Source organism: Siphateles boraxobius, unplaced genomic scaffold (assembly GCF_051911475.1).
Source record: "Siphateles boraxobius isolate OS27281-9 unplaced genomic scaffold, OSU_SipBor_1 26, whole genome shotgun sequence".
Taxonomy (NCBI): domain Eukaryota; kingdom Metazoa; phylum Chordata; class Actinopteri; order Cypriniformes; family Leuciscidae; genus Siphateles; species Siphateles boraxobius.
The window spans coordinates 25,562,501-25,576,792 of NW_027508876.1; the positions used below are offsets into that span (position 1 = coordinate 25,562,501).

The 14,292-nt window shown below is 38.8% G+C and overlaps 1 protein-coding gene across 1 annotated transcript; it reads left to right on the forward strand.

The window, feature by feature from the left end:
• Window positions 1–6,044: 6,044 nt before the first annotated feature.
• neurod6a (neuronal differentiation 6a) lies at window positions 6,045–8,926 on the forward strand. The gene is made up of 2 exons (XM_077244078.1): window positions 6,045–6,189; window positions 6,540–8,926. The coding sequence occupies exon 2, from the start codon at window positions 6,550–6,552 to the stop codon at window positions 7,531–7,533; it is 984 nt and encodes a 327-aa protein (XP_077100193.1). The 5' UTR covers window positions 6,045–6,189; window positions 6,540–6,549; the 3' UTR covers window positions 7,534–8,926.
• Window positions 8,927–14,292: the final 5,366 nt, after the last annotated feature.

Sequence of the window (14,292 nt, forward strand, 5' to 3'; positions counted from 1 at the left end):
ACCAACTGGGGTTAAATTGGGTACATCAAAATAAAAACGACTAGAGCCAGATGGGTTTTGGCACTAGAGGAACAATATACGGGTTGCGCTAAATGGGACAAATCTGTATAAAATTGTGTGTGTAAAAGTGTTTGTGTATCTTTTGCGGATACCAATGCGTGTTTTAATGAGCGCAGTCTGTTTCTGATTTGCGGAGTAAAGAAAGAATAGCATTTAAAATCTCTGTTCTAAAAGAAACCAACGTTTTTAGCAGTTTCTGTCATCTTTCTCTTGCTGCCATGGATCATTAACATCTCTAATACACTGTTATTAGCTGCTAAAGACACAAAAAGTAATGTACATGAAAGCATGTACGAATTCAGGAAGCGGGCGAAACATGAAGTTCTGAGATGCTTTCTGTGAAGACAAAACAGGCAGATTTCCAAAACAATATTTGTTGTAGTGCTTCTCATTGCATCAGGGCAGATGATCAGACAAGCCTGAAGAGGCCACTGATGGCAAATGATGAAATGACAATCAAAAAAGCAGCTGGGGCCATGCTAATGCATAACATGTCCATAACATTCCAGCAACGTTCAGGTAACAATAACTATAGAGTGCAGAACGTCCAATAAACATCTAGCATTTTCGTATGAAGACACTCATCACAAAGCAAATATTTGGTGCTTATTTCTTAGTAAAATGGACATTTACAAATACATGTACTCTTTCCAGATTCTATTTTTATTTTATACATCAACCGGATCTCAAAAATTGATCTTTTCTTTCATTCAAATGTGGACAAAAACACATTCTGGTCTCATGAGGAGCCAAATACGGCCCTAACATCGCAACATTCAGGGTTGCTTCGCAAGAAGATGCCAGACGGTTTTAGGAAGAAGCCCAGCATGAGATGTGCCAGAAGAGCCTAATCTGGACTGGGCAACAACAGCAAGGGACTGCAGGAGACTGTAAAGGACAACGGCGGTCCAATGTGTGCCTCCACAGGGCCAAAAGAGAGGCTACGACCCATTTAACACATGCCAGAGATTTCACCCGTGCCAAATCACTTTATACCACATCTACCTTCTTACCAGATCCGATTTAACCAATCGTGTTGAGACTGCGTCAGAGATGTGGACAGGGTGAGGCTCGAGAGGGTTCACCCTGATGGACATACTTGGCACGATTCCGACATAAATCACAGTCACATCAACATTTCTGGCACGATGTATCATCACCACTGACACACACACACACACACACACACACACTTCCCCCATCCCCCCTCCCACTAGTCCCTTGACTATAGCATTGGCTAGGTACAAGAGTGAAATTAAAATCACTTAACAGTGTGGATCAGCGGCACTGAGCAGATCATTTCTTCATGCAGATCACAGGGGGAAATCAAGTCTTTGTTTTCAAGCATGGCACAAGTTCATATTTTACATCAAAGGCATATTTAGTTTTGGCTTGTATGCAGTTGCATGAGAAAAGAGAACTTTAGAACTATTGATGCCCCAGTGAAGTTCTTCTGTGAAAAATCTCGATATTAATGTATTTCAATAAATATAAATTACACAAATTAACAATGTTTTATTAGATTAGATTAGATTAGATTAGATTAGATTAGATTAGATTAGATTAGATTAGATTAGATTAGATTAGACCTGTGAACAGAGGTTTGGAGAATGGATGGCTATAGAACTATTTGATGATAAAGAAATTCTGTACAAGATCTTGAGATAAATCTTTTTAAGCTGCACTGTGTCATTTTCAAACGAAACATGAAACTGCAAGTTGCTTACGGAGGAATATTTTTGGTTAATAACGTTAGAGTGCTTCGGCTCCTCTGTTCTGGGCTGATGAATCTGACTGGCTGAAATAGACTTATTTTGAATAAGTAATTAGGCTACTTCACGGCCGCTTAAAAGTAGGCTACGTTCTATAGAGTATGAATGTGTGTAATTGTCATGTGACCTATTATACCAGCATCAGTTACGTCGCTTCACTGCCATTCACAAATCCTCTCCCGTGGCCTCATGGGATAGTAAAGTGTCCATCGTATGCACACTTCAGAATCTCCTCGGAAGAAGTATCCGGGTACTTTTGCCTACTGCCTACTTGGACAGAGGCCTAATTCTTTTGTCACAGATTATTTTTCGCCTACTAAGGAAGTATGTGATTTGGGATGCAGCCACAGTTCGAGGCATACACATGGCTTCTGTTCTGTTCAGGTGATTTCTCCTGCAAAACACCATGTCCGCACACCTGCCACCGCATCTGACATATCATAGTAGCCGGAACGTCTTTTCTTTATTTACGGACATGACGGAAACATGTATGCATTTCCCGCAAAATCTGTCCCGACATCTTAAAAATATGATGAATAGCCTAGCCCTGAGTCAAGCCAAAAACACGGTATAAATATGGACTTTTATGTATATTATATTTGATTTATTAAACATTTGAAATAGGATATGTTTATAAGATATGATATTATTTGTTTAAGCAGTGTAAGCAGGTTCATAACATGTAGCCTATCTAGTTCTTTATATAGAAATTTATATAATTATTTATGCATAATTCACAAAAATAGGCAATTTCAAGCAACTGTTCCTTCTGCATGCAGCTGTCCTTCTCTGAAAAATTTATGTTATTCATTTTTAAAAACTGAATTATGAATTATGCATGTGCCATACTGTCAAATCATTAACATGGCTGTCGTAGGCTACACACGGGTATCTTTGTGTGTCAACTATTTTTGTATCAACTCTGTGATATTTTAAAAATATTTTATCATATTTAATTACTTTCTAAAAAATTTTGTTGTTTTTAAACAGACGGATTATTTTAGATTCGAACTTTTTTGTTGTTGTTGTTGTTGACGGTCGGTAATTTTCGGCTACTTTCCATATCAAATCCTTGTACTTGAGAGTAGCTTCGAGTATGCCTATCAACAGACGTTTAGAACTCTCAAAAGACCATCTTTAGCAGAGCTACTAATCTTAATACTGTGTGTGTGTGTGTGTGTGTGTGTGTGTGTGTGTGTGTGTGTGTGTGTGTGTGTGTGTGTGTGTGTGTGTGTGTGTGTGTGTGTGTGTGTGTGTGTGTGTGTGTGTGTGTGTGTGTTCGTGGGCATGCCACTTGACGTGTGAACATCCATGCCTTCATTTGCTGCCTGTTCCTGGCATCACACTGTCCTTAAAAGCTGATAATGTGTTAATGAAATCACTGGCAGACAGCTCTTGTCAGCCGAATGTTCCAGTCCTCCACTGTGAGTCTGCAGGGTATAAAGCAGGTCTGTCAGGGGAGTGTGTGTCTGGCCCAGCCATTGCTTTGTGTTGTTGTTGTTTGGGCTTTGCTCTTTTATAATGTTACAGGTCCTTTCGCTCAGTCCTTTTTAGAGTGTGCATGCTAAATTTTTTATGCAGGATGGGCCTGTCCCCTTTTCTTTCTGCAGCACAATGATTTATTGCCCAAAAAGACCAGAGAACTAATTAACAGAGTAATTAATTAATATGAATTTGCATATTTGCATTTGCAATTAGTGCAGTCAAGTGATTAGTCTGAAATGGGGAAGTTTGACTCATCAGATGTTGGTGTGTGTGTATTGAACCGGAAAGCTCGTCACCAGCTGAGGCATTTTTGGAGGGGGACAGAAGGGACTGTGTGTGTGTGTGTGTGTGTGTGTGTGTGTGTGTGTGTGTGTGTGTGTGTGTGTGTGTGTGTGTGTGTGTGTGTGTGTGTGTGTGTGTGTGTGTGTGTGTGTGTGTGTGTGTGTGTGTGTGTGTTTCTAAACAACAACATCCAAGGGTACCCGCCAATCATGCATGACTGAGCCATCGCTGTCAGCAAACTGCATCTGTATGCTGTTCATTATGTTTTTGTTGTGCTGATAAGTGCAGATCAACCTGGCCGTCCCAACAAAAAACACAGCAGCCTCTATTTCACCGAGATCCCTCATGACTAACACTCTGCATCAGGGATTGTGTCTGATAGGTGGCTTGCTGTTACAGGACCAGTGAAATCTGTCAAATTCTGGTTAAAGTGTTTAAAGAGCCAATTAATCTTACACAGGAGCAGAAATGTGTTGTGTGTCATTTATGAGGTGCTATGCTTTTTGTGTTGTCCATCTGAGAGGGATAAATGCTCATGGGGGGGCTTCTGATTTGAATTATAAATGTGTGTGTGCATGTGAACGAGTGAGGGAGAGCGCGAGTAGGCCAGGCACGGGTTCAATAGCAGCAGGAGCTTTCACTGATAATGGAATGCATGAGTGTCAGGACTTAATGTGGGAGGAGCCAAAGCTCTGGACAATAAATGCTACAAGAAACAGCCAGATGCCAGAGATGGCCAGACCCAAAGTCTGTGTGTGCATGTGTATGGCTGAATCTGGCAATAAACTCCTCAAGAACATGTTTAGGTCACATGATACATCAAAACATAAAAAAATATTTTTAAGGATGGAAAATATTATTCATCCATTATTATGGAAATGGAAAATCATTATACATTATTTTTATGACAGTTAAGCATATTTTTCCTTCAGTTATCATATAATGCAAAAAATCATTCTCGTTACCGAAAATAACTATAGATAATTATAATATTAATTTATTTAACTTATATTTAGTGTATATTTATATGTGTGATGTGTATTTAAAATGTTACAAAATATTTATTATTTCAAATAAATGCTTTCAAACTTTATATTCATCAAAGAATTCTGAAAAAATGTCACAGTTTCCTCAAAAATATTTCACTGTTCTCAACATTCAAATCAGTATATTCGAATGATTTCTGAAGGATCATGTGACACTGAAGACTGAAGTAATGATGCTGGAAATTCAGCTTTGCATCACAGGAATAAATGACATTTTAAAATATAGTAAACATTTCAAATATAAATCTGTTATTTTAAATTGTAATAATATTTCACAATATTACTGTCTTACTCTATTTGATCATTGAATGCATAAGAGACTTATATATATAGATTATGTAACATATGTATAAATTATGGTTGTATTTGTTCTATGGCACTTAATTTATACTAACTTAAATAAAAATATTACATGTATTGCAGTACAAATTATGGCATAACCATATTACAATAATGAGAATGACAAAAAAGAAAAAAACATCCGGATACACTGCATAATTTGAGGGGGAAGCATCACAATGTCACAATCTGAATAATAATAACAAAATAATGCTCCTAAAATAAGCAACATTTCCTTTATGCACTATAACTTCATGGAGTGAAACGTCCTGGACCTGTTTTCATTAGATTCATTCGCATACTGAGTGGTGTGAATGTGGATGTCTGTGTTTGTGTGTGTGTTTGTGAGGGAGGTGGGGAGGGATGGTGTGAGTGTGTGTGCGTGTGAGAGAGAGTGTAAACAAAAAAAAAACAAGATTTACGTTCATGTGTAGAAGAAATAAGAACTTAAAAAGCTGTTTAAAATCTCAGAATCCCTCCTATATTTATTCACTGTCAACAGTGAATTTATCTCACCTTAATTATTTGATTTACTTGGTCAAAGCTTGATGTTTTCACTTTATTCAAGTTAACGTCACTGCAGAAACTGGCCTGTACGATGATCACAGACAGGATCAGTAATTTAGCAAACGCCCTTGAAGAGACTGACCAATCAAACAAGAGCAATCAATCATCCAATTCTTGCTGTCATTCACCAGCATTCCTTTTCCTTGTTTACAGAATATACCTGATATAAATCACAAACTATTATTGTCTCTATTTAGATTTAGACCACTTATAGGTGTGTTTGCATGAAAATCTATAACAGCAAAGAGTAAGAAATGTCATTCCCTGAGCGTATCACAGCATTTTATCCATGGCATCAGATTCTTATGGTGGATGCTGGTGGTCGGTCCTTGTTTGAGGCTGCTTTGTGGTTTTGCAGTGGTACGCAGCTCAAGGCACACGCCAGATGATCAGGGGAGGAATACAGGTCCCCCGGGAGCCAGTCACGTGACCAACCCGTGCCACGTGACGTCAGCGGCAGATGGCATGGGTACCAGCTCTGGCAGTTGGCATCAGTGTCATTTCTCTTAGCGCGAGACAAGGAGAACAGTGGGGAGGTGAGAAAAACGCACGAGCTGTTCACCTGCTAAAACACTACGCGGAAAAAAAGTTCAAAATAGGAAATATGAAAACTGACATCTAACACCATCATATTCCAGGTAAGCACGACAGGTTTGGGGTAAGGATTGACATCCGTGCTGTACGACTAGTCTTCCATTTCAATCAGATTGTAATGGCTTATACGAATCTCATGCAATATCACAGATGAATACAATTTTACATATTTTATTCCTGTTGCATTGTTTGTTGCAGCCGTGTTTATGTCAGTGTACATTGATTTAATTAGAGGATCAGTATCACTCATATGGAATTCTGTCAAACGTGATATTAATTATTTGTTATGTTAGGGCACCATTGTATTCATTGAGCACCTTGTAATGTTTAGGCTGTTGTTTTTAAATCGCTTCTGAATGATTCAGAAGATCTATTATCTTCTCATCATCCCCAGTAAGAGCACAATGCTGACTCTTCCGTTTGAGGATCCTGTCATAATGGACACCCAATTCGGGGCAAACTTTCCACGGGAAAGTGTGGGTGAAATGAAGGTCAATAAACAGGAGCCGTTTAAAAAGGAGGAGACACTCTCCCACGCTATGGAGGACGAGGATTCGGAGAAAGACGAGGACGAGAGGGAGGACGGACAGGACGAGAACGGTCTGCCTCGGAGGAGAGGGCCTCGGAAAAAGAAAATGACCAAAGCTAGGGTGGACCGGGTCAAGATGAGGCGCGCGGAGGCCAACACCAGGGAGAGGAACCGAATGCACGGCCTGAACAACGCCCTGGACAGCCTGCGCAAGGTGGTGCCCTGCTACTCCAAAACCCAGAAACTGTCGAAAATCGAAACCCTGCGGCTGGCCAAGAACTACATCTGGGCGCTTTCCGAGATCCTGAGCACTGGGAAGAGGCCTGACCTCTTGACCTTCGTTCAGACCCTATGTAAAGGGCTCTCGCAACCCACCACCAACTTAGTGGCCGGATGTCTGCAGCTGAACGCCAGGAACTTCATCCCGGATCAGATCAGCAGCGAGCCGTCTTTCTCTGGTAGGTCACAGTATGAGTCTGTATACGGGACCTACCACAGTCCGGGTGTGGTGGCACCCTCTGGACCCTCCGTAGATCCCGTCAAACCCTTCAGGGCGTTCAACTACTGCAGCTCCTACGAGACTTTCTACGAAAGCGTCTCGCCGGAATGCGGAAGCCCTCAGTTCGACGGCCCTATAAGCCCTCCTATTAACTTTAACGGGATATTTTCCCTCAAGCAAGAAGAGCCGATCGAATACGGCAAGAGCTGCCACTACGGCACGCGCTATTGCGCGGCCCCGCCGCGCTCCTCCATTAGCCAGAGCGCGAGAGGCGCGTCAGATCTTCATTTCCCCTATGACGTTCATCTCCGCGGCCAGTTTTACCCCATGCAAGACGAATTAAACACTTTTCATAATTAATGACAGAAAGTCAAATGTAAGTGGAAAAGGACCGAAAATGCAGGACTTTCAATCGCACATGTATTATTTATAAAGTCCTTCTCTGATTTGGGACAATCGGATGTTTTATTATTTATAATTTTAGATTAAATGAAAGATGTGCTTACAAGTGTTCCTAAATTAATTGTTGTTTTTTAACTCTTCGACAAAATGTGTGGTCTGATGGGAAAAACCATCCACTAACAATAATGTGTTTTACGCTGATGATATTTAAGTTTCACGTTTGTGTGCATTTTAATGTAATGGCCTGTATGAGTATTTATAGATCTAAAAATCTGTCACTAAGGTTTCTTGCCCCGAAAGGCATAATTTAATTATAAGTTCATACAAATATTTGCGATGAACATTCAGTAAAATAAGAGAGCAATAATTGCTAAGGGTACTATGCAATATATAATTCTCGATCTGGCCCTTTATTTATACACATAAATTTGTCTAAACAGTTTTCACACGAAGTTCAAAATATTATAGTGTTAACCAGACTAAATATCTCATCATTTTGTAATACATAAAAGTGTATTCGTTTATGAAAAGTAACATGAAAAACTAACAACATGAATTTTATTTATTTCCTTTGAATAAAACTTTAGTTATTGTTACTTTTGAAAATGTCGTGATGTTTTACACAGGGCATGTGTTTATATGTCGGTAGAGAAATTGAATCAACCATTGCCTATTATTTATACGCTAAGATCACAAGGAAAAGGCAATTATTGAATCAATTTACTTTGAAGATGACGATATATTTAAAAATATCTATGGATGTATTTCTGAAAAACGAAATAATTATGGTATGTTATTAATTTGTTTGTTTCATTGATTTCAATTTGTGTAATTTAACTTTATAAATGTGGGCAATTGATTTTTGAGCATCATCTTAATTTCCAAATATTTCAAATAAATCGCATTTGTCTACGCATAATTTTCAGAAGGATGATAAAGGAAAATCACAAAACACGATAATGTATTAATTATGCAACAGATTATTTGGCAATTCTGTCTTTTCAGTAATGCAGAGTCGTCGATAAATTGGTGATATTGCGTAGCCTACAATCTCGGAACAATCACTGTAAGCAAATGCATTTGAAGCATATAAAATCTAATGGAAATGTCTGTGTGCTTTCTATTGAAATCATGTCACAGGAGGAAGGCCTGCCTTAATATATGTGTCACGCAGCATTCATGTATAATGTCACTTCTGGTGGTGGATTCGTGCATTTGGACTTTTCTCACCAAACGGGATTTTAATTTTAATTATTTTGAAAATGACTGAATGAACTGAAACTGGTCTTTGTACACTGTCAAACTGTTTTGTACAGTAAAAAGTTTAATAAAATACAGTTCTCTGTTGAAAGCACTGTTGAATGAATGGCTATCTAGAATCAAATGCAAATAATAAAAAATTAAATGCATAGACCTATCTAAAAAAAATTGTACAAATCGAATAGTGTCGAGTGAAAACCTCGCTGCATGTGTCGTAAGAAAAAAAGGACTAAGAAAAAACGAAACCAACATTATACAATGTCGCATTTCTTTTTAGCAATTATAGCCTAAACCATAATGAACAAAAAGAAACAATTAAAAAAATTACAAAGATAATATAGGTAGACTATTATGTTATGTATAGCTACAAATTTAAAGTAGCTAGTTACAAATAGGCCTAGGAGGTCATAAAATATGTTTGTAAAAACAGAGGACAAAGGAATTTAATTCATGATTAGGCCTACCTGCCAAAATCACGCAATCCTTCTCGTGCATTAGTTTATGCCTTTGCGGCGCATTAGTCAATGTTAATTGTAAAATGAGATGTTCTTGAGATGTTATTCAGCACTGGGTTTGGGAGAGTAAAGGTTGTCTTGGTTGGATCTCTCAGTAGAGAGCTGGACGAGGGCCAAACAGCGACAGACTGCGGATCAGGAACCCCATATCAGCGATTCCCCCGCGAATGTGCATTGTCATAATTTCACCCCACATTCAAAGAGGGAAGTGAGTTCGATTCCCGACTATAATGCGTGATAATAAGTGAATGCAATGTGAACCACTTTCGGATAAAATGCCGAGTCAAATGCATCAGTTATCAATCTGCAATTTATGTTCGCTTTATATTAGTAGGCCTAGATAGATCTCACAGTACTTATTTCTTGATTCCTTTTACGCTTTCAACGAAAAATAGACAATATTCTGCGTTAATATTTAATTAGCCATCACGTTGTCTTAAAACAATTAATGCTTTTGACAGGTGCAAAAATTCATCCTGCACATTCACCGACTGTGTGCGATGAGATTGTTGATGTGCTGTGGGGATGTTGAGGTGTCAGAAAATCCCCACAGTGACGATATTTCAGAGAGGCAGAACATATGCTGCCCCAGAGACAAAGCTGTCAGGATCGAACAGCTGAAAAATGAGCAGCAACACTTCTCGATGCTTCTATAAGGCCGGTGGAAAGTTCTCACCACAAGGCTTGCTTTCTTTTAGATCGGTGTTTATTTTTAGCTCAAAATGTAATGTTTGCTCACTGACAGAGTCTCGCATGTATGCCTTATTTCAACTGTCCATTTATTATTAGACTTTTTTTCAGTAATTAGTTGACACTTTGGATAGTTCTTTCTCCATTTAACATACACTACATGGGGTAGGCTAATGTGTCACAATGACATCTGTGAAGCCGATTTCATACGAATAAAGTTTAAAATACACAATTTAAAGTTAATAAAAAACTTGGATAAAAGTGGAATTCCAATATTGAAATTATGAAACAAAACCATTTGTGAAACAGCAAAAACATGGAAACAGGTAGCCTATACTGTATTTAACAAAATAAAGTTTTAACAAATTAATTTTCTTTTATAATTTTCACACTTTTCCCAACCAATTGCCTATTAAAGTATGCAATTAAATGATAATGAAAAAAAAGTAGTAAGACAACTTTGAATTGGAACGCATGTGTTTGCATGTATCTTAGGCTATATATAAACCCTGCGGCTGGCCAAGAACTATATCTGGGCGCTTTCCGAGATCCTGAGCACTGGGAAGAGGCCTGACCTCTTGACCTTCGTTCAGACCCTGTGTAAAGGGCTCTCGCAACCCACCACCAACTTAGTGGCCGGATGTCTGCAGCTGAACGCCAGGAACTTCATCCCGGATCAGATCAGCAGCGAGCCGTCTTTCTCTGGTAGGTCACAGTACGAGTCTGTGTACGGGACCTACCACAGTCCGGGTGTGGTGAAAAAAAAAGCTGTTTTCCTCATGGGGACCAAAAAATGTCCCCACAAGGACAAAGATTTCAGATAATGCCATCTTTGCGGGGACATTTTGTCCCCATAACGTATAGGCTTTACCAGGCCACACACACACACACACACACACACACACACACACACACACACACACACACACACACACACACACACACACACACACACACACACACACACACACACACAAAAAGAGAGACAGATACAAACACACAGAGACACACTAATTTAAATAGTTAATAGAAATTCCTTGTGTTGATTGTGTGGCATATGGTACAGATGTATGTGGGTGGAAGTATACGATTTTGTGGGCATGTATTTGTGTGTGGATAGTTGGAGGTAAATTACTATTACCTCCACGATCACGATCACTAGTCCTTATCATAGTCCTTGTCCACGCGTGATGCTTCATTCTGTGTTCTGATGTCAACACTTCTGTTCCAAATCCTATCATTGGAGGGTGAATCATACCAAATATGATGATCAAATACAATCTGTCCAGGGTGGTAAAGTTGTTTGTGGTCAGTTAGTTTGAATGGCCCACACGATTAATGTATCCTGCCAGGCTATAATAGGCTATATGCAAAATTAATTGATGTCTAAATTGTTTTTATGGTGGGCAAACAATAGGCCTAATGGTTTAAGTCTTTTTACAGTCTATGGTCTCATCACCGCTGTGTCCATGGTTACAGATTATTGCCTTATACTAGTGGTGGCTAATTCGTACGAGTTCAAACGACCACACTCGTATGAATTTGTACGATTTTTGCTAAATCCTACATATTTTACGAGTTGCCCAATTCGTGTGAATTCGTACGAATGACCTACCCCTCACCCCGCCCCTAAAACTAACCGTTAACACATTTTACTCACTCGTTCGAATTACGAATTGGTCGTGAGATAGCGTTGGAATGTCACTAGCGACATAAATATTCCTCCAATAACGAAAGAAAGTTGGATATCAGAAAAAATATGTATAATGAACAGGTAAGGAGCTTAGCTGTTGTTTTGACTTGTTGAAAACAACGGGGTTTTTTCTTTCGTTTTTTTTTTTTTTTCAAACAAAAAATAATTACATGTAGGCTGCCATTTAGCCTAGTATAGCTTTACACAAAACCCGAATAAATTGTTTTCATGGTTATTGATAGAGCAACATATATCAAAAAATCAAATATTTAAAAATGCTTTGAATTAGTAGGCCTACTTTTTGGCCTCTGTTTTATGAATACATTCGGACATACGGTTTCGCCTACTATGTAACTTTAAAAGGAAAGTAGCGCATAGGCCTACTTGGTTGCACCCTATGCCTCTGGACCTATCACTCTTCCTCTTTTGACAGCCATTTAATATCTGTTAATTCTCACTAAATCATTTTTTATACAAATATAATATAAATACATAATTTTTAAATAATTATTGTACAATAATATAATTGTAGCGATATTAAAACATGCATTGTACTTATAATAGTTAACAAAGAGCTCATAGATATTCTTTTGGTGACATCACCCAATCAGCTTTGTCATGATTGAAGGCAAAGATGGCAGATTTCAAATTGTGTTGGCTACTTCCAGGGTTGCATGCTGATAAGATGAATGGGAATGCATAACAGATTTGTCCAGGTATAGATTTTCTTGGTATGTCTGCAAATGTATTTATAATACCCACATAATTAAATACACACTATTAAAGTGCAGGAATTTGGTGCCACATTTCCAAGATCATGCTAAACAAGCAACACAGATGTCAAAACCTCTGCCGACGTGCTTCAGAGGGACGTTGTTTGATAGTTGTTAATGAAGGTTCACTCAGTAGCTCTCGGTAACTCACACCTGAGAGCCTCAGAGACAGTTTCTGGAATGAATTGCTTGTTAATAATAACGGTAATTAGGAATGAACAATGTAGAGCTGGTGCGATGTTGATTTATCTGTGTGAAGCCCCTCTTACGGGTGGAGAAAGGGTGTTGTCATACGCTAGTCCCACTCCCGCTCGCTCTCTAGGTCTCGTTCCCAAAAAAACTCCACAAGTCCTGGGTCGCAGATGGTGTGGGACACAGAATTTTCCTAATAATCTTTCTTTCTTTTCTTTTTTTGCATGAGTGCTGGTGGCTTAGGGATTTCTCATTTTAATTAGAGGGTTTAAGGAGATAAACCCCTTTGAAAACCATGTCCTGTGAGAGGAGGTGCAGGTGATCCTCCCCACAGAAGCAACCACATCATCAGCCAGCAACTCATTTGCATATTAGATTGGTGTCAGTTTGGCACCCGTCCTGGCTAAGATGAACGCCCCTATTTCTAGACTTGGCATGGAGTGTGCGTATCCTGGCACGGAACGCAAATGTGTTTTCAGCATGAGGTTTCCGGGGTACTTGATCTCTCTGTTATTATTCGGTCCTTACATTTGACCCACGAGTGTAACTTAAACTAATAGAGACTCGCAGGTCTGGATTGGGTTTTTTCTCACTCGCTTTGTGCCGGGACTTTTCAGGTATACGATTCTCTTTTACGTTCAACCTGACCATCAATTCCATGATTTTCTGCTAGTTGGCAGAGAGCGTGACATCAAGAGGCCCTAGAGCTCATCAATCTAGTAGGTCGTTAATGTGAATTTCAAAACCTAATATTAAAAATGTATGAACTATTCCCATTTGGACAAATTACATGAAGTTTGTCTGAAGTAGATGTTGGCTAATCACAGGCACATTTAGCAGCCATTAAAACCGAATGTTGGACAGTAAAGTCATTTGTATTCTGTGTTAAATGTAGAATAAAGGAAAGTTAATGACTATTTCTGATAAATGTCTTTGCCTGGATGTTCAGCGCACATTTTAGCACGGAAATCAATTAAGAACCTCATTTTATATGGATCGGTATGCTTTAGTCGTTTTTGACACACAGGTCTGACCCAAGTTCCTACAGGTTGAACACTTCCATTTCAGCTGATGTTTATTTCAGCAGACTTGTGTAACTCTTATGAATCTGTCCCAAATTTTTCTATGTGAGTTACTTTATTCAGAGAATGTTAGATCAGTGTCAACAACAGAGAAGCTGTTGATCTTTTTTAAGGCTGAAAACACTTATTAAAACTATTAGTTTGTAAACCAACTGTTGTATCGCATTAAATGTGATGATTAATACAGATATTTTTTCACTGAACTGCAGTTTTGCCCATTTACAACATTGTGAGACATTGTGAGACTTTATTAAATGTAAAAAATAACAAAACATAAGTGATTATGTATAAAGAATGCATGCATGTCTGTGCGTGTACTGTATGTGTGACTGTGTGTGTCTGTAAAATGGCTCAGACACAAGGACCAAATGGTCTCTTGGCACCAGATTCAGTGCCATAAATTATCACTGCAGTTAATGGTGAAGAAGATTTTAGGCAAAAATATGTCCCTTTCTCTTTTAACAAAGGCAACTGTGCGGTCCCAATTCTAGATACTGATCAAATTAAACCCC

Bases quoted from the DNA above. Each gene is read 5' to 3' on its own strand.
- neurod6a (XM_077244078.1), top strand. From the start codon at position 6,550: ATGCTGACTCTTCCGTTTGAGGATCCTGTCATAATGGACACCCAATTC.